Source organism: Mustela nivalis, assembly GCF_964662115.1.
Source record: "Mustela nivalis genome assembly, chromosome: 5".
Taxonomy (NCBI): domain Eukaryota; kingdom Metazoa; phylum Chordata; class Mammalia; order Carnivora; family Mustelidae; genus Mustela; species Mustela nivalis.
The window spans coordinates 23455406-23483005 of NC_139024.1; the positions used below are offsets into that span (position 1 = coordinate 23455406).

Here is a 27600-nt window from a genome sequence, read left to right on the forward strand (position 1 = left end):
TTATTAAAACTCTTCACAGTGTAGGGATAGAGGAAACATACCTCAATATCATAAGAACCATAATATGAAAAACCTATAGCAAATATCATTCTTAATGGGGAAAAACTGAGAGCTTTTCCCCCAAGGTCAGGAACATGGCAAGGATGACCATTCTCACCACTGTTATTCAAGACAGTATTAGAAGCCTTAGCCTTAGACACAAAAAGAAATAAAAAGGAATCCTAATCAGCAAAGAAGTCAAATTCTCACTCTTCATGATGACATGATACGCCATGTTGAAAACCCAAAAGACTCCACCCCGAAATTGCTAGAAATCATAGGATTCAGCAGAATATTAAAACAATGCACAGAAATCAGTTGCATTTCTATACGCGAACAATGAGACAGAAGAAAAAGAAATTAAGGAATCAATCCAATTGAGCATTGCATCAAAAACTGTAAGATAGCTAGCAATAAACCTAAGCAAAGAGGCAAAGGATCTGTACTCAGAAAACTACAGAACACTCATGAAAGAAACTGAAGAAGACACAAAGATTGGAAAAACATTCCATGCTCATGGATTAGAAGAACAAATACTGTTAAAATGTCTATGCTACCTAGAGCAAACTACACATTCAATGCAATCCCCATCAAAATCCAATGCAATCACCATCAACTTTTTTCACAGGGCTGGAACAAATAATCCTAAAATTTGTATGGAACCAGAAAAAAACCCAAATAGCCAAAGGAATGTTGAAAGAAAAAAAAAAAAACAAAGCTGGTGGCATCACAGTTCCGGACTTCAAGCTCTATTACAAAGCTGTAATCAAGACAGTACAGTACTGGCACAAAAACAGACACACAGAAGAATAGAGAACCCAGAAATGGACCCTGAATTCTATGGTCAACTAATCTTTCGACAAAACCGGAAAGAATGTCCAATGGAAAAAAGACAGTCTCTTCAACAAATAGTGTTGGGAGAATTGGACAGCCACATGCAGAAGAATGAAACTGGACCATTTCCTTACACAATACACAAAAATAGACTCAAAATGGATGAAAAGACCTAAATGTGAGACAGGAATCCATCACAGTCCTAGAGGAGAATTCAAGCAGCAAACTCTGTGACCTCAGCCACAGCAACTTCTTACTAGACACGTCTCCAAAGGCAAGGGAAACAAAGGCAAAAATGACCTATTGGACTTTATCAAGATAAAAAGCTTTTGCACAGCAAAGGGAAACAGTCGACAAAACCAAAAGACAATGACAGAATGGCAGAAGATTATTTGCAAATTGTCTTATAAGATAAAGGGCTAGTTCCAAGATTTATAAAGAACTTACCAAACTCAACACCCAAAAAACAAATAATCCAGTCAAGAAATGGGCAGAAGACATGAACAGACATTTCTCCAGGAAAGAAATACAAATGGCCAACAGACACATGAAAAAAATGTTCAACGTCACTTGGCATCAGGAAGATATAAATCAAAATGAGATCCCACCTCACACTAGTCAGAATGGCTTAAATTAACCACTCAAGAAATGACAGACAATGGCAAGGATGCAGAGAAAAGGAAACCCTCCTACACTGTTGGTGGGAATGCAAGCTGGTGCACACACTCTGGAAAACACTATGGAGGGTCCTCAAAAAGTTGAAAACAGAGCTACCCTATGACCCAGCAATTGCTCTACTAGAATTTACCCAAGATAAAAATGTAGTGATCCAAAGGGGCACATATACCCCAATGTTTATAGCAGCAATGTCCACAATAGCTAAAATATTGAAAGAGCCCAGATGTCCATCAACAGAGGAAAAAGACAAATACTATGCAGTATATATATATTTATACACAGACACATACACAGTAATGAGTAATGGAATATTACTCAGCCATCAAAAGAAATGAAATCTTGCCATTTGCAGTGATGTGGACAGAACTAGATGGAACTAAAAGGTGTTATATTAGCAAAATAAGTCAGAGAAAGACAATTAGATGATTTCACTCATATGTGGGATTTAAGAAACAAAACAGAGGATCATAGAGGAAGAGAAAAAAAAATGAAACAAGACAAAATCAGAGAGGGAGATAAACCATAAGAGAACTCTTAATCATGGGAAACAAACTGAGGGTTGCTGGAAGGGAGGGGGGATTACTGAGCGATGAACATTAAGGAGGGCATGTGATGTAATAAGCACTGGGTATTATTTAAGACTGAAGAATCACTGACCTCTACCTCTGAAATTAATAATACATTTTATGTTAATTAATGAATTTAGATAACAAAATATATATTTAACATTTTTTAAAGTTGGGGGAAAATGTGGTGATTAACTACTAAATTGCTTTTACTTTTTTGGTGAATTGCTTTCACTTTTGAATCAAGTCTAAAATTATTCTAAAAGTATCTGCATATTTACATTTCAGATGAGTGCTTTTGAAACTGTTGCCAAAAGTATTCCTTTAACCACTACAAAGTAAACATTTGTCATCCTCATTCGGAATATTTTGATTTAATCATTTTAACTTGTGTTTTATTCCTTATATTAACATTTCAGCATTAAAAAGTAATCCAAGGTGACTCCCATCAAACTCATAAATTGAAACAGCATGTCCTCCACCTTTCTGGGTTACTATCCACCTGCTACTCCAGCATAATTTCCATTAGGACAATTAGATAATAAGGGTGGTGCTTTAAAATAAAAAGAGTTGTTTTCAATTTGTTTAAAATGCAGGAATACCACTTTTCCTGTTTCCCCCCACTCCCCTCATCATTCCATTATTATCTCCAAAAATGATAGCATCAGAGACAATGATTCCAGCTGGAATGCTGAGCATAATTACATCTTTTAAAAACTAGCATTATATCATTCTCAACATAGACTACTTTCTGATAAAAGTAGATCACTTCAGGGTTCTAAGAAGATCTTTAAAAACTAAAAGACTGAACTATATGTTAGTTCTCTTTAAATAAAAATTCTCTTTAAATGAAAATCTTCTTTTAAATAAATGCCTTCAGCTGAATTGCAAAAGAACCTTCATAACCTAAAGTACACCAATTTGTTCAGTTTACTAGTATAATTAAGCCTATTTAAGTATCTAAATAACTAGCAAGTGTGTATAGTGGGTGAGCTTAAACGAACAACTAGTGTTCAAAATGGCTCAATTTCTGATTGTAACAGAGTCTGAAGATGCAAATGACTTTTTAATGCCTCACGCATTCAAGCAACAAGCATTTATAAGTGTCTGTATGTGCCACTAAGAGACAAATGACAGGAGGCAGTTTCTTTAGCCAATCTTCCATGTTAACTCACTCCTACTAATATTCTGACTCCGGACTGGCTTGGACAAAGTTATACTAGGTGGGATCTATTCCAGTCCACTACTAGTTCAGATGGATGTCCAAGACATAAACATAATTCTCAAACCAATCTGGAATTCATCAAAAAATAAAAAAAAAAGTGAAAACATCCCTCATTCTGAACCTGGTTGAGGTTCTGAATTTGAGGAATTAAAGTGACCTTCCAGGCTTCTCCTGGATTATCAAAGAATTGATGCTACAGAGGGAATGAGAATCCGGACACATCCACAGAGAGACAAATTGATATAGACACCCATAGAGACACCAACACTCTCACACAGACACACAGATGGGCAGACAGCAGAGAGACTGACAGTCTCCAGAGTCAGCAGACATTGTTTTGTGAATCTTCAGGGATGGTTTTGTTATTCAGTTCTCGTGTATTCTGCAAACATGGATTGAGGACTGAGCACCTACTTTGTACCTGGCAGTAAGCTGGGCTCTGTGACCTAAGATATCCAGAAAACAAAGTATTTCCTAAAGGAGTATGTGGTTACCAGGTGGGCAATAGGAGAAGAATGAGATAAAAGGATAGAGTGAGGGGTAGCCTTGGCAGACCCAGAGGCAAGAGAAGGTCGTGGTCTTGCCGAGGGTCTTCAAGTAGTTTGTCACAGCTGGTGCTTTCATTAACAGCAGAGAACTAAGACTGAGGAAGCTGGCAGGAGGCAGAGACCAGGTTCTCAAGGACCTTGTAGAACACACTGAGTTTGTACTTCCTCTTGAAGGTACTTAAACAGAAGAAGGGAACAGTCAGATTATGTGTTAGGATTATGGGTCTTGATACATTGGTGAATACATTGAATGGGAGAAAACTACAGGCAAGGACACTGCCACTCATATCTGCTCCACGGACAACGCATGTTGGTTGCCATGTAAAAATGTGGTCCAGGAAGAAATACTTGTGGGGCCATTTGGGTCATTCACCGAGGCAAAGGCAACTGAAGGCAGCCCTGTGGTGGTCTCTGTTGCCATGAGAGAGGTATAGACTGCCTTGGAGCTGTGCTTCAGTCTTCTCTTAGAGAAACTGACCTGGCATGGCAGTGTGGCTTGAAACATGGGTTCAGATCCCAGTACCTCCACATTTCCATGAGAGATGAGGGCACGGGTTGCAGCTGCTCAGTTTTTCTTCTACCACCTCTTGTTTCAGAATAAAGGTTTTCTCAGTTAAAAAAAAAAAATGTATAAAGCAAAATCCATTTACTATTCAACTTAAGAAATTAAATGAAGGCAAATATCTAATTCTTGAAAGGCTTAATATTGTTAAAAGGGAATAACTTCTTAGAGTTATCCTTCAAAGATGATGCCCTCATAGAGAATCTTCTGGAACAGCAAATGTGACAGCAACCAGTGAAGAGCTTTAGAAGGACAACTCTGAACTTCAGGCTGAAATAGATTTTGTGGGAAAACAACTGAAATTAAAAGGAAAATCTAAACAATTCAGAATCAGATTAACTGGTGACTTTACAGGAACAATGAAATTACTAGAACACAAATCAAAATATCACATTACGTTGGCTTTTCCAGTTAGAGTGTGCCCTTCACCCAAGAGTTGGCCTTCATCTGCAAAGAGATCTCTCCCACTACTTAGATTCTCACCCTTGCTACCATGCTTTCCTCCCCACGGCTTCCTCCAAACCAAAGGTCTTGTTGCCGGTGCATCTAAGTGAACATTCTTAAAATGGAGAACTCAGTTTTCTTACTCCACGAATACTTTTTTTTTCTCTTAAAGATTTTATTTATTTGCTTGACAGAGAGAGATCACAAGTAGGCAGAGAGGCAGGCAGAGAGAGAGGAGGAAGCAGGCTCCCTGCTGAACAGAGAGCCCGATGCAGGACTCAATCCCAGGACCCTGAGATCATGACCCGAACCGAAGGTTTAACCCACTGAGCTACCCAGGCGCCCTCCATAAATACTTTCCACCAAAGGATTTTCCTAGCCTACCATCTAACCATCCTGATTTTCCTTTTCTATGTGCTGAACTTTCCCCCACAATCCCCACATCCTGAAAATGATAGGATGGCCTTTAGGTTTCATTCAGTCTTCACAAAAATCTACTGAACATCCTGAATCTGAGAAATCTGGGACTTCTTTTTGTCTCTCTTCAAATTTAATTTTGAATTCTCAACCTTAGTTTCAAAAATTGCTATTATTTAATAGCACAAAGGGAAGCTTTACAGAATGGTTCTCAGAAGTCTTTTATAAAGTATTAATCTTATTAAGCATTATTTACATTTTATTCTCTGTAGATAGTAAATATTGCATTTAATAGTAAAACTTAATAATGATTACAAGAATACTACTAAATTTATTTAATACTGAAACAGTCACATGACCAATTCAGGAAGTGGAAACATTTGATATGGTAAAGCCAGTACTATATGCCTACAGCAGTATCTTCATTTATTTTAGTAACACAAATGTGAAAGCAATTTGAATATATTTTTATCTAGCATATTTTCGAACATGTTGAACAAAGTATTTTAAATATAGTAACATTGATCCTTCTCAGGAGTACACAGTTAATACACATAAACTTAAATATATGAATTTGTACCATATATTTTCATGGGTTTTATGCTGTTGATTTTTTTAAGTTTTTTTTTTTTAAGGTTTTATTTATTTATTTGCCAGAGAGAGAGAGCACACAAGCAGGGGGAGTGGCAGGCAGAGGGAGAAGTGGGCTTTCTATTGCTAAAATTCCCATATGCTGTTGATTTTAATGTACATATCCACGTTTGGAATGTGTTCCTTCAAGAGTAAATCAATAGTACTTTGGGGCACCTGAATGATTCAGTCAGTTAAGTGTCTGCCTTCGGCTCAGGTCATGATCCCAGGGTCCTGGGATCAAGTCCCGGATCAGGCTCCCTGCCCAGCAGGAAGTCTGCTTCTCCCTCTCCCTCTGCCTGCCGCCCCCTCTGCTTGTGCTCTCTTTCAAATAAATAAATATTTTTTAAAAATAGTACTTTGATTCATAAAATTTCCTTATAATTGAGTCAGAATTATAAGCCACAAGTGAAGCAATACTATAGAATAAATTTTAAATCCTTTTATTTATTAGTCAGCTCTCAAAGACTGTTCCTGTATATATTTCATACCCACCTGAACTTTTTATTTAATTCACTGAGTTGTAACTGTCTATGATCATTTCTTCTACTGAGCAAGGGATGACTGAAATCAGAAGCCATTACTCTTATTCACATCTGTATCCTTGGCTTCTAGCATGAAGCCCAGCACATTGTGAGGAACAACTCTCTTTTTGTTGAATTGAACTTCTATAACAATTCAACATCCTCCAAAAAGCAAAGGGATACATTTTCTAGCTAAGAATGAAAGAGTTTTCTATAAAACTAAAAATCATTTGCTTTTCCCAGCTATGTAATAGAACTACTTTCCCCAGTGTCCACTGTGGAGATTTATTCTCTTTTAAAAGACAAGAAAACATTTAGCTTACTATTTGTCCAGTACCTGAAAGGAGTACATTACTCAAAAAAGACAAAATATTACTGAATGTAAGTTCAGATTAAATCCAACATTAAATGAACACATATCTACACATATAGAATTCAGAAACATCTGGCATTCATGAAAAAGATTTAAGGTCAAAAAAATTCAGCTTATGAAATTTCAGGAAAAAATTTCCATGGCTGAAAAGTCTAAGGTACTTTCTATGCCTTGCTCAGCTCTGTGCTAATAATTCCCCTTCCTCAATCTGTTTGTAAGAAACAAATGCTGAACAAGTCTAGAATTACATTATCAAGTTGTAATTTCCTCAAAATGACTTAAAACAATCTGTTGAAATAACTAACAATTACACTAAAAAATATTTTTATTATAGAATATAATAAACAGGCTAAATTGGATAGAATACTAAATAACTAGTTACCTACCATCCAACTTTATCAAATCTTTATATTTCGACACACTTCAAAATTTTAGTAAAACACTAGATACAGCTGAAGCCTCCCTTTGTGTCCTCTTTCCTCAGCGTTAACAATCCTGATTTGGGGAGCACCTGGGTGGCTCAGTGAGTTAAAGCCTCTGCCTTCGGCTCAGGTCATGATCCCAGGGTCCTGGGATCGAGCCCCACATCGGGCTCTCTGCTCATCGGGGAACCTGCTTCCTCCTCTCTCTCTGCCTGCCTCTCTGCCTACTTGTAATCTCTGTCTATAAAATGAATAAATAAAATATATTTTTTTAAATCCTGATTTTGAAATCATCCCATGCTATGCAACATTCCATTTCAGCAATACATTCTGATTTATCTACCCATTTTTGTGGCATCTGCTTGTCATGCCCCCAAAACAGACTCTTCATCCATTCTTCTACTCAGTTTTTTTCCTATTTTTGATAGTTCTTTATACATTCTAGAAAACAATACATAGTCATTTTTGATGCAAATATTTTCTCCCAGTCCGTGTTCTGACTTTTCACTTTTCCTATGACCCTTTTTCTTGGCTAGAAGTTTTAAATTTTAGTAGTACCAAATGTATCCATCTTTACCTTCAGAATTTAGGCTTTCATCACCATTTTTCTTCTTCTTCTTTTTTTTTTCTTTTGAGATAGAGGAAAGACAGCAAGTAAGTGTGCAAGTGGGAGCTGGGGGAGGAGCCAAGGGAGAGGAACAAGTAGACACTGCACTAAGCATGGGGCCCGACGCAGGGCTCCATCCCATGACCCTGAGCTCATGACCTGAGACAAAACCAAGAGTCAGATGCCTAACTGCCTAAGCCCACCCAGACGTCCCTAGGCTTTCATATCTTATGTAAGAAATTCTTCCTTTTCTCACTCAGGTTCATAAAGATATTCCTCTATATGTTCTCCAAGAAATTTAAGTATAGGACATTAATTCTATGTAATTTAGTTTATGAGAAAAAAGTACTTAATTTTATTTTACTTTTCACATGATCAATCGTCTCATCCTTATTTATTGACTACACCATCTTTCCCCCCACTCTGATTTTCAGTGCCACTTTGATGGTGTATCAAGTCTTCATGCAAGTTCCAAACTTTCTGCTTTGCCTTGTCTGTCTATATAATGGAACACTGAGTGGTTCTGTTGACAAGAGGCAGGAATATATAAAAAGAAGAAAAAAGTATATATATATATATATATATATATATATATATATATATATATATGATGGATAGATATAAAAGATATATAAAAAGTGGGGCACCTGGGTGGCTCCATGGGTTAAAGCCTCTGCCTTTGGCTCAGATCGTGGTCTTGGGGTCCTGGGATCGAGCCCCGCATTGGGCTCTCTGCCAAGTGGGGAGCCTGCATCCCCCTCTCTCTGCCTGCCTCTCTGCCTACTTATGATCTCTCTCTGTCAAATAAACAAATAAAATCTTTAAAAAAAAAAAGATATATAAAAAGTAATGGGAAATTAGATTGGAAAGCTAGACTAAGACTAAATACAGTTCAAACAGAACGCTGAATATAATTAATAGTTGCCAGCCAGCCTTCAAAATCTGGTCAGACAGCAGTCATCTAGAGCAGGAATCAGCAAATCATGGCCTGTGGACCAAACTCAGCCTGACACCTGTTTTTGTAAATAAATACTTGCTGGAGTACATTTACTTATGTACTTCTGTGACTGCTTTGACTACAGTGGTAACACTGAGTAGCAAGACAAAGATCATATGGCCCCCTAAGCCTAGAAGGTTTCCTACATGGTCCTGGAGAGAAAATATTTACTAACCCCTATCGAGAGCTCTGACTATAATCTCAGCACGATGCCTCTTCACAGCCTATGCTATTTTGCTTTCATAACCAAAGTAGTCAGCTTTGGCTGATAAAGACAGAAAAAATTCAAATCCTAAACATTATGAAATAGGGCTACAGCCTTTCTTTTAAATTCACTTCAAAGGAGGGCACCTGGGTGGCTCAGCTGGTTAAGCAACTGGCTTCAGCTCTGGTCATGATCCCCGAGTCCAGGCATTAAGTCCCGCATCTGGCTCCCAGCTCCGCAAGGACTCTGCTTCTCCTTCTGACCTTCTCCCCTCCCGTGCGATGATCTCATGAGAGATCACTCTCTCTCTCTCTCTCTCACTCAAATAAATAAATAAAATCTTTAAAAAAAAATAAATTCATTTCAAAGGACTTATTAAAGACATTCTCATCTATGTTGATGGCATAATTTAACCTTAGGAATTATGACAAAACTTAAAATGTAATTGAATAAATTGGTTAATTATTCTAGAGAGAGAACATTACACTCTGTTTCTCAAATTTCAGACTTTCAATGAGTCTGGGATGTATTAGTCCTCAAAAAACAAGGTAGTTTCACTCCTGATCTCACTTCTTATAGACAATGCCATCCTCAGGTTAAGATATAATGCTTTTGCTTCAGTTGTCAGAAAAATCTGATAAAAGAAACATTTTTTTTTTAATATTCCTGGTCTTGGGGCACCTGGTGGCTCAGTGGGTTAAAGCCTCTGCCTTCGGCTCAGATCAAGATCCCAGGGTCCTAGGATCGAGCCCCCAACGGGCTCTCTGCTCAGCGGCGAGCCTGCTTCCTCCTCTCTCTCTGCCTGCCTCTCTGCTTACTTGTGATCTCTGTCTGTCAAATAAATAAATAAAATCTTAAAAAAAAAAAAAAATTCCTGGTCTTGGGGTGCGCCTGGGTGGCTCAGCTGGTGGAACATGTAATTCTTGATCTCAGGGTCATGAGTTCAAGCCCCCACACTGGATGTAGACACTTAAATAAATTTTTTAAATTCCTGGTCCTTAATAAAACTGTAACTATAGATATTGCCCATTTTATATTCAACGTTGCTTACAATCTTCTAATGGATAAAGGGATCAGGGAAGCTTTACCTCAATCATGCTGCTCAGCCTACTCTACCTATAAGAAATGCCAGTTCTAAGAAGAGGAATGGAGAGAACCAGTGCTCAGGCCCTTAGATGGAAGAAAGAAGGAAAGAACTGAGGATAAACAACAAATAGCTTAGTCCTGGATTAATAATTAAAGGCATTTAGACTAGGCCTCCCACATCTCCTAAAAAGCCACAACTAACATTCCAGGTATCCTGTCATAGTCCCCAGGTCTAGAAGCCAGAACAGGGAAAGCAAGAAGACCTTAGATTAGCTGACTTTAAAGGCAACACTGGTCTTTTCCATGTTACGTACATACCGTTCTTGGGAGGGTAAGCAGAGGTATCCAAATAAAAAATTATAGGATGTAAAAGGAAGTTGGGAATAATCTCCCATTACGGAAAAACTGAACATTGTTTTGTAGAGAGCAGGAGGAAAAGGAAAGGAATATTATGCCTTCCACTCCTATTCCCAAGCCTCTTGGGCTATGATGTCGCCTCCCAAGAGATGGAAAAACCTGGCTGCCTGTATAGCCTGATTAATGGAAACAGAGACTTGCAGAGTAGCTCCACACTCTAATTCTCTCCCTCCCTGACTCTAGGAATGCTTGATTTGGCTGTGTAAAAGTAATTCTAATTATAGTGATTTACATGAACTACTTACCATTTATGCCTAATTATCTCACAGCACAATAACAATTATGCATACATTACATGTGTCAGATTAACCTGGTTGTAAGTTTTATTTGATAACAAAGGTAAAGTGTTCATAAATGCTCATTCCTTACAGTTTTTGCCTCTAAAGCATGGTCATCTGCTCATAACTCTTTCAAATTTTTATTAGAGGGAATACTGTTATACAGAGAGGTAAAAGCAGCCTCATAGACTGGTACCAGTTTTATTCTCATCAATAATTCAGACATGTTGTAAAGGTGCATTTTATTTTAATATTATACCTTAGCCTTACAGCAAGCTCCTTAGGAGTACAATGGGGAAAAAAAAAAAGAACATTCACTATAATGAATGTTTAAATACCTGCATTAAAAACAAATGCACAATAAAAATATATGTTTATAAAAAATTAAAAAATTAAAAAAAAAATGCACAGGGGCGCCTGGGTGGCTCAGTGAGTTAAAGCCTCTGCCTTCGGCCCAGGTCATGATCCCAGGGTCCTGGGATCGAGCCCCACATTGGGCTTTCTGCTCCGCTGGGAGCCTGCTTCCTCCTCTCTCTCTCTGCCTGCCTCTCTGCCTACTTGTGATCTCTGTCTGTCAAATAAACAAATAAAATCTTAAAACAAACAAACAAACAAATGCACAAGGGGCCCCTGGATGGCTCAGTATGTTAAGCACCTGCCTCTTAGTTTCTGCTCCGGGTTGAGACTGAGCCCTACACTGGGCTCCTTACTTAGTAGAGAGTCTGCTTAAGATTCTCTCTCCTTCATGCTCTGCCCTTCCCACTTGTGTGTGTGCTTGCTCTCTATCTCTCTAGCTCTCTAATAAGTATTTTTTTAAAAAATGCCCAAAGGGAGCGCCTGGTTGGCTCAGTGGGTTAAAGCCTCTGCATTCGGCTCAGGTCATGATCCCAGGGTCCTGGGATCAAGCCCTGCATCGGGCTCTCTGCTCAGCAGGAGCCTGCTTCCTCCTCTCTCTCTCTGCCTACTTGTGACCTCTGTCTATCAAATAAATAAAATCTTTTAAAAATAAAATAAAAAATAAAATAAAAAGTGCCCAAGGGCCCCTAAATGGCTCAGCCAGTAGGATGTGCAAATCTTGATCTCAGGATCATGAGTTCAAGCTCCATGGTGAGCATAAACCATATATTAAAAGAAACACACACACACACACACCCATATTGCTAAGTGAAATATGTCAGACAAATGCTGTATTTTCTCACATATATGCAGAATTCTGAAAAAGCCAAATTGGTAGAATGGTGATTACTGTGGCTGGGGATAATGACAAGATATTGGTCAAAGAATACAAACTGCCAACTATAGGATAAATAAGTTCTGGGGATCTAATGCACAGCATGAGGACTAAAATTAACCATATTGTGGGGCACCTGGGTGGCTCAGTCAGTTAAGTGGCTGCCTTCAGCAAAGGTCATGATCTCTGGATTCTGGGATCAAATCCCACATCAGTGTTCCTGCTAAGTGGGGAGTCTGTTTCTCTCTGTCCCTCTGCCCCTTCCCCCAGTGCTCATTCTAATAAATAAATAAAATCTTTTTTAAAATAAATAAATAAAATTAACAATACTATATTATAAACAGTATGGAGGTTCCCCAAAAAGTTAAAAATAGAGGTACCTTATGACCCTTCAATTGCAATATTAGGTATTTATCCAAAGGTTACAAACACAGTAATTCAAAGAGGCACATGAACTCCAATGTTTATTGCCCCAATGTCTACATGTCCACAATAGCCAAACGGTGGAAAGAGCCTAGATGTTCATCAACAGATGAATAAAGATGTGAAATATATACACAATGGAATATTAGTCAGTCATCAAAAAGAATGAAATCTTGCCACTTGTAATGACATGGATGGAATTAGATGGTATTATGCTAAGTGAAACAAGTAAGTCAGAGAGAGACAATATCATATGATTTCATTCATATGTGGAATTTAAGAAGTAAAACTGATGAACATAGGGGAAGGAAAGGAAAAATAAGATGGAAACGGAGCAGGAGACAAACCATAAGAGACTCTTAATCATAGGAAACAAAGTGAGGGTTGCTGGAGGGGAAAAGGGTGGGAGTATGGGGTAACTGGGGGTGGGCATTAAGGAGGGCACTTGATGGAATAAGCACTGGGTGTGATATGCAACTGATGAATCATTAAATTCTACCTCTGAAACTAATATGTTATTATGTTATACTATTTTTATACTATTTGTTAATTAAATTCAATTTAAAAATTTTTTTATAAATACTGTATCATATATTCAAGAGAAGTTAAAATAGTATATCATAAAGGTTTTCACCACAAAAAAAAATGGTAATTATGTGAGAGGATAGAGATATTAACTAACCTTATTGTGGTAATCATTTTGTAATACTGAGTATCAAATTATCATATTGTATCCCTAGATCTATAATTCTCAATACTCTTAGAGGGAAAAAATAAAATCATAAATCTTACTTTCCAAAATCAACACATCTAAAAATAAAGTTCTCCTTTCACTAAAAAAAAGACCTAGTAGCCCAAGTTTTACTTCTCTGATACTTGGCATATCAGTGTTTACTTTTAGAAGAAATAGGTCTCACAATTACATGGTCAATTAATCTTTGACAAAGCTGGAAAGAATATCCAGTCTCTTTAAAACAGTTTCTTCAACAAATGGTTTTGTGAACACTGGACAGCTACATGCAAAAGAATGAAACTGGACCACTTTCTTATACCATAAACAAAAATAAATGCAAAATGGATGAAAGACCTAAATGTGAGACAGGAAACCATTAAAATCCTAGAGGGGAACACAGGTAGTAAACTCTTTGACATCAACCATAGCAACTTCTTAACAGATAGGTCTCCAAAGGTAAGAGAAACGGAAACAAAGATAAAGTATTAGGACTTCATCAAAATAAAAAGCTTCTGCACAGTGAAAAAAATAATCAACAAAACCAAAAGACAACCTACTGGATGGGAGAAGATATTTGCAAAGGACATATCCAATAAAGGGTTGGTATCCAAAATACATGAAGAACTTATCAAACAACACCCAAAATACAAATAATACAGTTAAAAAAAAAAATGGTCAGAAGACACAAACGGACATTTTTTCCAAAGAAGACAACAAGATGGCCAACACACACATGAAAAGATCCTCAACATCACTCATCATCAGGGAAACACAGATCAACACTACAATGAGATATGACCTCACATTTGTCAGAACGACTAAAATTAACAACAGAGGAAACAAAAGGTGTTGGTAAGGATGTGGAGAAAGGGGAACCCTCTTGCACTGTGGGTGGGAATGCAAGCTGGTGCAACCATTCTGGAAAACAGTACGGAGGTACCTCAAAAAAGTTAAAAAGGGAACTACCATATGATCCAGCAAAGCTGTATTAGGTATTTATCCAACAATACTAAGCCAAAGGGATACAAGCACTCTGATGTCTACAGCAACATTATCAATAACAGCCAAATTTTGGAAAGAGTCAAATGTCCATCAACTGACAAACAGGTAAATAACAGTGATATGTACAAACACACAAACACACACACACATACACACACACACACAGTGAAATATCACTCAGCCATTAAAAAAAAAAGAAAAAAAGAAATCTTGCCATTTGCAACAATGTGGGTGGAACTGGAGAGTATAGCGCTAAGCAAAATAAGCCAGAGAAAATACCATATGATTTCACTCATATGTGGAATTTAAGAAAGAAAACAAAAGAACGTGGGGGATGGCAAACCAAGAAATTGACTCAACTATAGAGAATAATCTGATGGTTACTAGAGGGGAGGGAGGGGGGTGATGAGTTAAACGGGAGATGAGAATTAAGGAAGGCATGTGTTGGGACACCTGAGTGGCTCAGGCAGTTAAGCATCTGCCTTCAGCTCAGGCCATGTCCCAGCTAGGGTCCTGGGATCAAGTACCACACAGGATCCCTGCTCAGCAAGGAGCTTGCTTCTCCCTCTGCCTGCCATTCCCCTACTTGTGCTCTGTCTCTGACAAATAAATAAAATTTAAAATAAATAAATAAATAAAAGGAGGGGGTGTTGTGATGAGGACCAGATACTACATGTTAAGTGTTGAATCACTAAATTCTATACCTGAAACTAATATTACACTGTTAAACTAATAGAACACTGTATGTTAACTAACTAGAATCTAAATAAAAACTTGGAGAAAAAAAAAAGAAATAGGTGTGTGGCATCTTTACAATCTTCAAAAACTAAAGCTTTTTGGCAGACAGTCCCTGTTTTGCTATGCTGCCTGCCACTCCCTTGCAATGTACTCAGTAAACTTTGATTTTCTTTGTTCTGCTCAGGTGACGTCTTTCACCGCCCACACTGCCGGTTTCCACCTGATCAGCTGCCCCACATTTGGGGGCTCCCATTGACTGGGAGAGACACCACATCCGGTGGCCCATACGGGAGACTTTGTACCCCCACCCCTGGCCAAGGTTACTCCTGAATGAGGATCCAAAGCCCCCCAGGGGGAAACAGCTACACTGCCCTTGCCCAAAATGATGAGGGGATGCCCCTCTTGCTCTAGGGAGGGATTCTTCCTTCCCTCTCCTTTCTCTTTCCAGCCTTCTAGCAATCTAACCCGAGTACTCTTCAGACCACTGAAGATCTCTGGCCACAGGGTGGCTCCCTGGTGTGATCTGAAGGTCTGAGGGCAAACAGGTCAGACTGCCCAAGCCTGTGAGGGCAAAAGACCCCTTTCCTCTCCTCTATTCAATAAACTTCTATCTCCTTAAAAAGCAAACCAAAACTAAAGCTTTTATATATGTTTTGCTCAGATTACATTAGATGTGTGGGTCTTTTTCAATGTTAAAGATTTGGCAAGCTTAAGAATCTACAGGACATACACTACCACAAAGAAATGCTGATCTATCTACAAAAAAATTAATCACATATGCATTAAGATCAAACAAATATAAGCTTTCATTAGACACATTTAAAACTACCTGAGATGTCAAATCTCTTACTTATATAAGATTACAACTACACATTAAAACCAGGGGCTCTAGGTAGTAAATATTACGTTTACTTATTTACTTACAAGTCAAAGGAGGAAGTATGGGAGATTACCCCTGAGAAGAGCCAAACAATTATTTTAAAGAAAAAAAAAAATGTTGTTGAATTGGCAGCCAGATACATTAATAACTAAAGGATACTTTTCACTGGCTGTAAGTTCACCAATCACAGGAAGATGAGCCCTAGGGATGATACAGTGGGGAGGAAGAAAAAAGACGGTATTTCTAAAAGGGAGTGGATCAGAAAGGGAACAAAATAGAAAACTCGTGAAAGCAATTTCACTCTCAGATAACCAAAAACCCAGTTAAGTAAAACATCCTGCTTCCTGGCTGTGACGCAGAAGCAAGCCAATATTTTATTTGGAAGACCATCTGTATTACAAACTATAATTAGGGACACAGTCCATAAGCAGTCTACGTTTTCCAAACTTCTGTTCTTTACTCGCTTATAAACTTTTGGAAATAGTGTTTGATGAAGAAGAGGTGGCCATCAAAAGGGGTAATTCCTTTTTAGTTCCTATAACCATGACGCTGGGCCCGCCTGTCTTAGCGGCTTTCACACTCACAGTCTACTTCTGAGAGACCCACCATCATCACAGGAGCCCTGAATGGTACCTTGGGCAGAGATCTATCTTTACACTGGCTAATGGCCTCCAATAAACCTGGTATGAAGCTCTGCCCAAACAGGGATAAAGCGACTGGGTTTCCCATCAGGGAATTTAAACCACAGATACAGAAAAAGAATAGATTGGTAGGACAAACGGAAGTAGAAACAGACACAGAGGAAGGAACAACAGAGTAAGCAAATTACACGAACAGAAGAGCACTGGAGCAAGAATCAGCAGGTGCATGTGACTCCTGACAGTCTAGTCACCAACGCTCTCAGAGCAACTGAGGCAGAGCCTCAGGCTCTGGCCCCGGGAGACCTGGCTGTATAAGGGAGAAGCCCTTCACTGTTATTTGCATATGTAGTCTATTTTAAATCTCCCATTTCTTTCTGTAACCTAGATGAATCCCTAATCCATTAAACCAAAAGATGTTAACGCAATGACAGCATTTTTCTTTCTATAAAAATAAAACTATGTAAGTATACTCTAACATGCTTCTTAAAAAGTAAAATAACTTGGATTAGACTTTTTAAATCAAGTACTACTAACTTGTTATATATTACCTTTCCTCTAAAGACCTCGTAAGAATAGGATATTTGTATGTGGGGCGAGGATGGTTGGCCAGTCAATTAAAGGAAAACTAGATTCTTTTTTTCTTTTGTTTTTTATTATGTTATGTTAGTCACCATACAGTACATTGTTAGTTTCTGATGTAGTGTTCCATGATTCATTGTTTCTGTGTAACACCCAGTGCTCCATGTGGAAAACTGGTTACTTTGGTTGAACCATATTCTAACTCTTCTTACTATTAATACCCCTCATAATTTGAAGAAGACACTGCTGATGACAGTGGCTTCTACAATGGGATAAGGAATGGGAGTTTTCAAAATGGATAAAAAACCTCAACATGAGACAGGAATCCATCAGAATCCTAGAGGAGAACATAGGCAGTAACCTCTTCGACATCGGCCACAGCAACTTCTTTCAAGACATGTCTCCAAAGGCAAAGGAAACAAAAGCAAAAATGAACTTTGGGGACTTCATCAAGATCAAAAGCTTCTGCACAGCAAAGGAAACAGTCAACAAAACAAAGAGGCAACCCACAGAATGGTAGAAGATATTCGCAAATAACACTACAGACAAAGGGCTGATATCCAAGATCTATAAGGAACTCCCCAAACTCAACACACACAAAACAGATAATCACGTCAAAAAACAGGAAGAAGAGGGACGCCTGGGTGGCTCAGTTGGTTAAGCAGCTGCCTTCGGCTCAGGTCAAGATCCCAGGGTCCTGGGATCGAGTCCCACATCGGGCTCCTTGCTTGGCAGGGAGCCTGCTTCTCCCTCTGCCTCTGCCTGCCTCTCTGTCTGCCTGTGCTCACTCGCTCTCTCTCCCTGTCTCTGACAAATAAATAAAATCTTTAAAAAAAAAAAAAAACGGGAAGAAGACATGAATAGACACTTTTCCAAAGAAGACATACAAATGGCTAACAGAAAAAATGTTCATCATCACTAGCCATCAGAAAGATTCAAATTAAAACCACATTGAGATACCACCTTATACCAGTTAGAATGGCCAAACTTAACAAGACAGTAAACAACATGTATTGGAGGAGATGTGGCGAAAGGGGAACCCTCTTACACTGTTGGTGGGAATGCAAGTTGGTGCAGCCTCTTTGGAGAACAGTGTGGAGATTCCTCAAGAAATTAAAAATAGAGCTTCCCTATCACCCTGCAATTGCACTCTTGGGTATTTACCCCAAAGATACAGATGTCGTGAAAAGAAGGGCCATTTGTACCCTAATGTTCATAGCAGCAATGACCTCAGTTGCCAAACCATGGAAAGAACCAAGATGCCCTTCAACGGATGAATGGATAAAGAAGATATGGTCCATATATACAGTGGAGTATTATGCCTCCATCAGAAAGGATGAATACCCAACTTTCGCATCAATATGGACAGGACTGGAAGAGATTATGCTGAATGAAATAAGCCAAGCAGAGAGTCAATTATCATATGGTTTCGGATATTTGTGGAGCATAAGGAATATCACAGAGGACATGGGAAGCTGGAGAGGAGAAGGGAGTTGGGGAAAACTGGAGGGGGAGATGGATGAACTATGAGAGACTGTGGACTCTGAGGAACAACTGAGGGTTTTGGAGGGAAGAAGGGTGGGAGGTTGGGTGAGCTGGTGGTGGGTATTGTGGAGGGCACGTATTGCATGGAGCACTGGGTGTGATGCATAAACAATGAATTCTGGAACACTGAGAAGAAATTTAAAAAATAAATAAAGACTTTTTTTAAAAAAGGAATGGGAGTTTTTCTGTTGTCTCAGAATTTCAGTAAAAGCTCAAAGCTAAGAACAAGGAGAAACAAGTTCCCCTACAATCTAAAAAGAGGTATTAGTCATATCCACGCAGGAATTACTTTAAGAAAAAAAAGAAGCAAAAACAGCCCTAAAACCAAAGTAGACCTGAAGAATGTAATCAAGGTAGAAAGCTGTTAGCTAAGTAAGGAATGTGGTAGCATCTCCCCCGCATAAACCTCAAGCCAAAAGCAGGTGGCCCCCAAGGGAAGCATACAAAGAGATTAGGGTTGAGTGTATGATGAGATGGGCAACCCCCTCTCCAGCGGGATGCTTGTTTAGATGAGGAAATCCACATGCAGTTACCAAAGCAGACTATGGAAGTTTCCATGGAAGAACTTGTTGTAGGCCTCCATGAGCTAACTGAAGCTGGAACAGGGATTGAAAATAGGAGATGCTATGCTGTGTATTATGCTTCCTGTGGTCTAAGTAGACACCATGAAAGGTGTACTGGGTAGAGCTGCCCTATCAGGAGCCCAGCCAAGAAGGTTAAGTGCAAAGGCAAGGGCTACCAGCAGAATGCAGTGGAGCAAGGGGCTCAAGCAGAGTCATAAGAGGTCCAAAAGCAGAGCAGTGGGGAGGTTCCCGTGGGAGCCCAGAAGAACCCACCGGTGAGCCCCTCAACAAAGTGCTAGCATGTCAGTGTCTATCACACAAAAGGCCTTTACTGCTCACTTAAGAATTTGCTGTTTTGCTCTAATCTTCCATCCTCTCATCCTGACCCTAGAGAAGCCAGGCAAGCAGACACACGAGGAGGAGGGAAAGGGGAAGAACAAATCACCCCACCTTCTGCACTGTTGATCCTGGGACAGGCCTGAGCTAGAGGGAGGGGGAATTTTTAAATTATACAATCTTCATTTAGACTAGATGGCATCAATCATTACCTAAATATGAAGGTATATGAATCCCCCCGCCAAAGGTAAAAGAAAGCCATGGAGCATTAAGAGGTCAGGAATGGGGATCTAACAGAGCTTGTTTAAAGGACCTGGTGAGAAGGGTGTCTGGGTGGCTCGTTGGTTAGGTGTCTGCCTTCAGCTCAGGTCATGATCTCAGGGTCCTGGCATGGAGCCCTGCATCGGGCTCCCAACTCAGCTTCTTCTGCCTCTTTCTCTCCCACCCACTCATGCTCTAATAAAAAATAAAATCTTAAGGAAAAAAAAAAAGAAAAAGGAACCAGTGAGAAATTTTAAGCAGTTTTATTATTGTACCGACTGCATTATTTAATCTATTTTATAAAATGCTTACTTTTAACTGTTCCTTCTTTAATATCACACAAAACTCACCTTTGAAAAAAGGCCTCCTGCCTCTATCCTGTATCCTTTGAGGTCCTCCTGTAGTTTCTGCAAACACTGTATGACTCTTCTTTGATGCTTATCCTCTTTTAGCTCATGAGCTTTGATCAGAAAGTCATAGTGGTCCAGTGGGCCATTGCAAACAGCCAAAGCTTTTGAATAAACCTCTGCAGCCGTAATCGGAGATGTAATCTCAGGTGTCTGAACTGTATAGGCTATAAATAAAAATATACATAAAATTTTAGACTCCCTTAAATAAAGGGATTGCATAGAACTCTATAAGTTTCTTAATGGTCACATTAAAACCTTTCATTTTCAAGTATATATATGTGAACAGTTATTGTAAATCTCATTCTGATAAAAATAGAACACATTTTGGGGCACCTGGTGGGCTCAGCCAGTGGAGGGTGAGCCTCTTGATATCCGTGTCATGAGTTCAAGCCCCACCTTAGGCATGGAAACTACTTAAAAAAATAAAAAAGATAAAACACGTTTTGTTCAATGAATATAATCATCTCATCCTAATAAAAGAGTAAATCTCAAACCCATAAGCTATCATTGTAACTCCACTTCTAGAAAACCTAACCTGCCATAGAATGCTTTGCCTCCACTCCATTAAATGGGCCACCTGCATTCATCAGATCCTTCCCCCACAGCTGGGCCGGCACCTTTGAGTTAAGCCTCATTCTGGTTCTTAAGTATCAAGGCAGACACAGAGATTAGTCACAAAGGGTTTTCTATTGCCCCTGTATTCCCTACCGGAAACCATACAGCATTCCAATATTATACTGATTTCAATGCTTGTAAGATTCCTTTCCTTGGCCATAACTTTTAAGTTGAACACAAAGAGTTGAAACAGAGCAGAGTGTCTGTTTCAAAGCAGTGAGGTCTTCTGATCCTTTTTTAGCCTCTCCTGGGAGAGAAATGATTGGCCATGGCAAGATCAATCATAACTCTATTCCTTATCTGGGCCAGGTACAATGAGCAAGTAACTCCCATTCTATTTTTATTTTTTCTTTTATGTAAGTGTAATTGATATACAATGTTCTATTAGTTTCCAGTGGACAACACAGTGATTCAACAATTCTATACCTTACACCACTCTCACCACAGTAAGTGCAGTTACCACGTGCCACCATATAAAGTTGTTATAATATTATTGCCTATCTCTCTCTGTAGTTTTAAGAAGCAACAATAAATAGCAGCAAACTGGCACTTTTTTTAGACAGGGCTGGCGCCCTTCTTTGAATCAAAGATTTTGCAAAGATACACTGCCAGTATTATCCTTGTTTCACTGAATACCGTGTTTCCATTGTTTCAGTAATAGGAAAATTACATACCCTACGGGGAAAATTAACAGTCAATGTTATTTCCATCTTTTTCCCAAGAAAGGAAAGAAAATCCTAAATAAACCACGAGTGTTGGGGAGAGGGCAGGGCTGTCTTCTATTGGCTATTCTTCCTTTCTGAATAGTTTTAGCTGGGTACAAGGCTGTCCAGTTAAATAACCCATTTCTGGCCTCTCCAGCAGCCAGGCCCAACCCTATGACCAGATCTAACCAATGGGATGTGAGCAGAAACATGTGCAGCTCTGGTACATGCCCTTAAAGAAAAAGGCATGCCTTGTTCCCCTCCCCCTCCCCTTCTTCTAGTTGGAATGAAGTGTGATGCCTGCAGCTGGAAGAGCCAGCCTGGCAAGGAGAGGCCCACAGAACGCAAAGCAGAGCAAAGTTCTCCAACAAAGCTGAGCTGCCAAACCAGCCCTGGGCCACCTACTGGATTTTTACATAAATGAATAAACTTCTCTCTTGCTCTTCAGCCAGGTCCTCAGCCAATCATCCACTGATACTACTCACTTTGTGGGGCAAATCTCTAATCCATCCCTCCCACTCTTCCTCATGCTAACCACCCTAGCTGGCGCTCTCATGATCTCTGGCTTGGCCTCCTTGCTTCTGATCACCTCCACTGCCCCAAATTTACCACTCACGATCTGGAAAAAGCTTCCATCACCTACACAGATAATGTTGCTAAAATCCAAACTGGGATTTTATTAATATTTTTCTTAAAATTCATCTCATTGTTTAAAGGAGTGGTTTTCAAATATCAAACATAATTTTAACAGCAGCATCTTTTTTTTCTTTTTCTTTCTTTCCTTTTTTTTTTTTAAATACACAAAACCTTCCACGCCATCCTGAATTTATTAAAGAAAAAAACGGGAGGGGGGGCACAAAATCCCATGCTCTTCCCATCTCCCTCATTTCTATAACTGTACCACCCCCACTTCCAAAGAAGCCCCTGAAGCCCCATTTCCACTTGATAGAAGCACATTAAGTACAAAGAGTGTACAGAAAAGAGTTAGCACAGCAGGCCTGAGATTACTGTCCTTAGAAGTGTTTACTTGCAAGGTGGGCTCTTGGCTGGGAATTTGGATTCCAAGAGGGTTCCCACCAATCCCAAAAATGGAAAGAGTGACTTATTGTGCCTACACTATTTGTACCATGTACAAGCTACGTGGTTTATGCTGAACACCTAGTTTCCTTCTATCTGGCCAGATTTTTGGTACATGCTATGCAAAGAGAAGCTATGAGACCACCACCCCACCACCACCACCCTAGGCATTCAATCTCTAATGAGCTTCCCTAATAGAAAACATTTCACATCTGTTGTCACAGTTCATTGCTGGAGAAATTAAGTATTTCTTATGTGACTCCACTAGAAGACTCCTAGAAGCTTGGACCTAGTTTCTTCCAGACTTTGCCCAACATGCCTTTCAGCCAGGCTGATTGTATTTATATCCTTTTGCTGTAATAAATCATAGTCATGAATACAACTATATGCTAAGTCTTGTGGACCCTCCTAGCAAATCATCAAACCTGAAGGTAGTTTTGGTGATCCCCAAAAAGAGTGTCCTCATTCAAGGATTCAAGACGTTCATAATAGGGCCCCAGCCTGTATTTCCAGACAACGTCCCCTCTACTCTCCAAAAAGCAGCCATTGATACAAGAAATGATTGTCTACCACATGTAATGTGTAATGGGGTAAAAGAGAACACCAGGGTTTTTTTATTGTTATTTCAAGAGGGGGTAGCAGGGAAAAAATTGTAGTAGTGATGTATCAAGATTAACTGGCATTAGCAAGTCAAATGAATTTGGATACAGAGAAACTGGTTATGAAACTACTCTAAGTGGGAAATAATCAAAGCCCAAATTAAGTTGGGCAAGAGCAGAAATGTCATGAAGCTAGTAAGAATGGAAAAATGCAAAGGTAGCTTCAATAATGTGAGTTGCCTTCTAGTCAAAAGTATGACTTACTGTGTCCCAAACACTTTCAATTCCTTCGTTTCATAGTCACGCCTTTGTTCATACAGATTCCCTGACTTGGACATCCTCCTCTTCCAATCTCTACCAACCTAATTTCTCCCTCACAAAATCTCACCATCCTTCAAAGTCCCTCAGCTCCCTACCATCAAACCTCCAGACTCGCCTGTATTTGCCGCATCCTTTTCTCTTTCCTTAGCCTTGGAGTTCTTGCTCATTCCAGCAAGGATACTGATGCTTTCTTATCCTCTAACCGGTGACCTTCAAATTTTGAAACCCTCCTGAGTATCATGACCCAATATTCACACACATATATGCAAATGAAAAACAAATTTCAGGGCGCCTGGGTGGCTCAGTGGGTTAAGCCGCTGCCTTCGGCTCAGGTCATGATCTCAGGGTCCTGGGATCAAGGCCCGCATCGGGCTCTCTGCTCAGCAGGGAGCCTGCTTCCCTCTCTCTCTCTCTGCCTGCCTCTCCATCTACTTGTGATTTCTCTCTGTCAAATAAATAAATAAAATCTTTAAAAAAAAAAAAAAACAAATTTCATGAAATAAGCAATTTAGTAAGAGTATGAAATGGTTAACAACAACCCTCCCTCCCCATGCACAAACACAAAACACAACTATGCAAGGGGTACCTAGGTGGCTTAGTCAGTTAAGCATCTGCCTTCAGCTCAGGTCATGACCCCAGGGTCCTGGGATCGAGCCCCATGTTACTTGTGCTTGCTCTCTATCTCTCTGTCAAATAAATTGAAAAAAAAAAAAAAAAAAACTTAAAAAAAATGTATGATATACTCTGGTATTTTAATGTATATTTTACTATATATATTCTTATATACATGACATATATCTGTGCCAAGAACCACTAGATTTAGCTATATTAAAGGCCATATATTATACTTTTGTACTTTTTGTTTTCTGTCTGTCCCCACCAGAGTAGATGTTTGAGTATATGCTCTTTGAGGACAGGAATTTTTGTCTGCTTTGTTCAATGCTGTACTGCCCAGTGAAAAGTGCCTGGTACATAATTGGTGCTTATTAAAAATAATCTTGAATGCCCTCCCTTCCTACCTTTCCAGAGATGTCATTCTCTTCATTAACCAGCCTTGTATTATGTCATCAACCTTCCCCCTCTCTACCTGCTTTTTCATACCAATGCAACCCTTTCCTGTCTTAAAATTATAATAACAAAACCTCATTGATCCCCCAGTCATGAGACATCTGCTCTACCCTCCTTTCCTTCACAGCAAAACCACTTGAAAAAGTTACCTTTATTTTTTCTGGCAACTCCCTCAACTCCTGCTCAATTCCCAACCCACTGTGGTCAAGGTTCTACTGAGATAGCTTCTGTCAAGCCCATCCAAGACCTGCTGTTGCCAAACCCAGAAGCTACTCCTCAGTCTTCATGTTCCTTCTCACAATCATCAAATAGCTAATTTTTAAAATTAGTCATTGGAAAGATCAGGACTGTGAGCAAAGTATGTTGTTTCTCTTGGCATCTGCCTTTAGAGAGGATTACTGTTCTTTGCTTCTACTGTTATTTTTTACTAGCCTAACATCTTTATTTAGTACTGTATACTTCATTTGCATTTTTTAAAGAAAATCAAGGCACACTGAAGATAAGACATCACTTGAGCTAGTCAGCAGACATAAAAAGAGAAATAGCGGTTATCCAGTTTTGCACGTAAGGAGCCTGAAAGTTGCAATTCCATCCTAACAATGAAAAAGCTGAACAGACTGAAAAACCAACATCTCTTCTCAACTCCATAATACAAGGGAAGATTCAGGGCAAACCATTGCCACCCAGATTAAAGAGAAGTACAGGCAAATACAGATAGCAATAGCTTACAAGAGGAGAGACTTTTAAGTGGAAACCAGGCAGGAAAACCTAAAACATAGTTGAAAAATTGCTAGAAGCTCAATATGGACAACTCAAGAGTTAAAAACTCCAGTGGTACCCAGTTATAGAGGGGGCACTCACACTTTTCTGAATTTTATCTATAGGAATTCAACCAAGTTCTTAGTGAAGTATGGGAAAATCCCCCTGTGCTTCTGGCATGGACAGGGGAAAAGAAACCTTTTTTTAAAAAGATTTCACTTTTTTAATAAATATTTTATTTATTTATTTGTCAGAGAGAGAGAGAGCACACACAAGCAGGGGAACAATAGGCAGAGGGAGAAGCAGGGTCCCTTCTGAGCAAGGAGCCTGATGTAGGTAGGTCTCGATCCCAGAACCTTGGGATCATGACTTGAGCTGAAGGCAGACACTTAATGGATTGAACCACCCAGAAACCTCTAAGATTTTATTTTTAAGTAATATTGAAACCCAGTGCAGGGCTCAAACTCACAACCCTGAGATCAAAAATCACACTCTCCACCAACTGAAACCATTTTAAAATATACCAGAGCATTCTGTTATTCCTAACAAGGCCTGCTCTTAGGGGAAGGTAGTTAAGGAACCTAACCTGCTAGGTATTATCAGAGCCTATTGACCTGGGGAAAGGAAAATGCCCAACTCCACTCAACTCTAGCCTTCCATATGGGAGAAAGGAAATGGGGCTCAACTCCAGCCCACTCGTGCTATCACACCAAAGAGGGAAGAAAAAACATTTCTGAAGCTCATAATCCAGACACGTGGGCTCCCTAAAACATGGAGATTTAATTATAGGACCATAAAACACTTCCTCTCCCCACATCTCACCATATTACTGAAGGCCTATTTATAGTAATTCCTCTTACTCGGATATCATGCCCAAGAAAAAATTACAAGATATACTAAAAAGCAAACAACAATTTGGAGAGATGAAACAAGCATCAGAACCAGACATGGCAGGGATGTTGGAATTACCAGACCAGAAGTTTAAAACAACTACGGTTAACGTGCTAAGGGCTCTAATGTATAAAGTAGATAGCATACAAAAACATCTAAGCAATATAAGCAGAGAGATGTAAATCCTAGGGGAAAAAAAGGACCAAAAAGAAATGCTAGAGATTGAAAACACTGTTAACAGAAATGAAGAATGCTTTTGATGAGATTAGTAAACTAGACACAGGTGAGGAAAGAATCTTAGCACTTGAGGATGTATCAATAGAATTCTTCAGAACTCTGAGGCAAAGAATAGCTGGGGGAAGGGGGTAGGGACTAAAATCCAAGGACTACTAGGCAACTACAAAAGGTATAGCATATACATTATGGGAATACCAGAAGAAGAAGAAAGAGAAAGAAACAGAAAAAATACTGGAAACAATAATAACTGAGAAGTTTCCCAAATAAATGACAGACACCAAACCACAGATCCAGGAAGCCAAGTAGAATAAATGCCAAAAGTATTATACCTAGACATATAACTTTTAAACTACAGAAAAATCAAAGATAAAGAAAAAGTCTTAGGGCACTGGGATGGCTCAGTCAGTTAAGCATCTCACTTTTGATTTCAGCTCAGGTCGTGATCCTGACATGGGTCATGACAAGCCCCAAACAGGATTCCATGCTGGGAATGAAGCCTGCTTAAGAGTCTTGCTCTCCCTTTTCTTCTACCCCTAAAAAAAAAAAAAGAAAAGAAAAGAAAGAAAGAAAGAGAGAAAGAAAGGGGGGGGGGAGCCTTAAAGAAGCCGAAGAAAAATATACCTAACCTATGCTCCTCCTCAGAAACCTATTCAAGCCAGAAGAGAGTAGAGTGAAATATTATTGGTAGAAAAAAACTTACCAACCTAGAATTCCGAATCCTGCAAAGTTACCTTTCAAGAGTAAAGGAAAAATGAAGACTTTCTCAAATAAAAAAATTAAAGGAATTTTTTGCCAGAAGACATGCCTTGCAAGAAATGTTAACTGAAGCTCTTCAGAAAGAATGAAAATAATATGGATCAGAAAGTCAGATCCATAAAGAAAGAATGTTTAAGAAGGAATAAGTGAAAGTAAAATAAAACTTTTACTTTCCTTATTCTTAATTGATTTAACACATAACATGTAACATTCACCAAACAGACCACATTCCAGGCTATTAGACACACCTTAAAGTTAAAAGAAATCATACAATGTCTGCTCTAGACAACAACAGAATTTAACTAGAAATCAGTAGCAGAAAAACAACAGGAAAATTCTAAAATATACAGAGATTAAACAATACATTTCTAATATATGG

The 27600-nt window shown here is 39.1% G+C and overlaps 1 protein-coding gene across 7 annotated transcripts in view; it reads right to left on the minus strand.

Moving 5' to 3' along the window:
- AFG1L (AFG1 like ATPase) overlaps positions 1–27600 on the minus strand; it is a 220742-nt gene that overhangs the window by 160740 nt on the left and 32402 nt on the right. For 6 of the 7 annotated variants that reach the window (XR_014312179.1, XR_014312180.1, XM_082732073.1 and 3 more), the window contains one exon: positions 20135–20358. Coding sequence is in view for 4 of the 7 variants with exons in the window: in XM_082732073.1 (XP_082588199.1) it covers positions 20135–20358 (224 nt within the window). In the remaining 3 variants the exon portion in view is untranslated. Of the gene's footprint in view, positions 1–20134; positions 20359–27600 lie in introns of those variants that run through there. The other variant, XM_082732076.1, reaches the window with a different exon arrangement.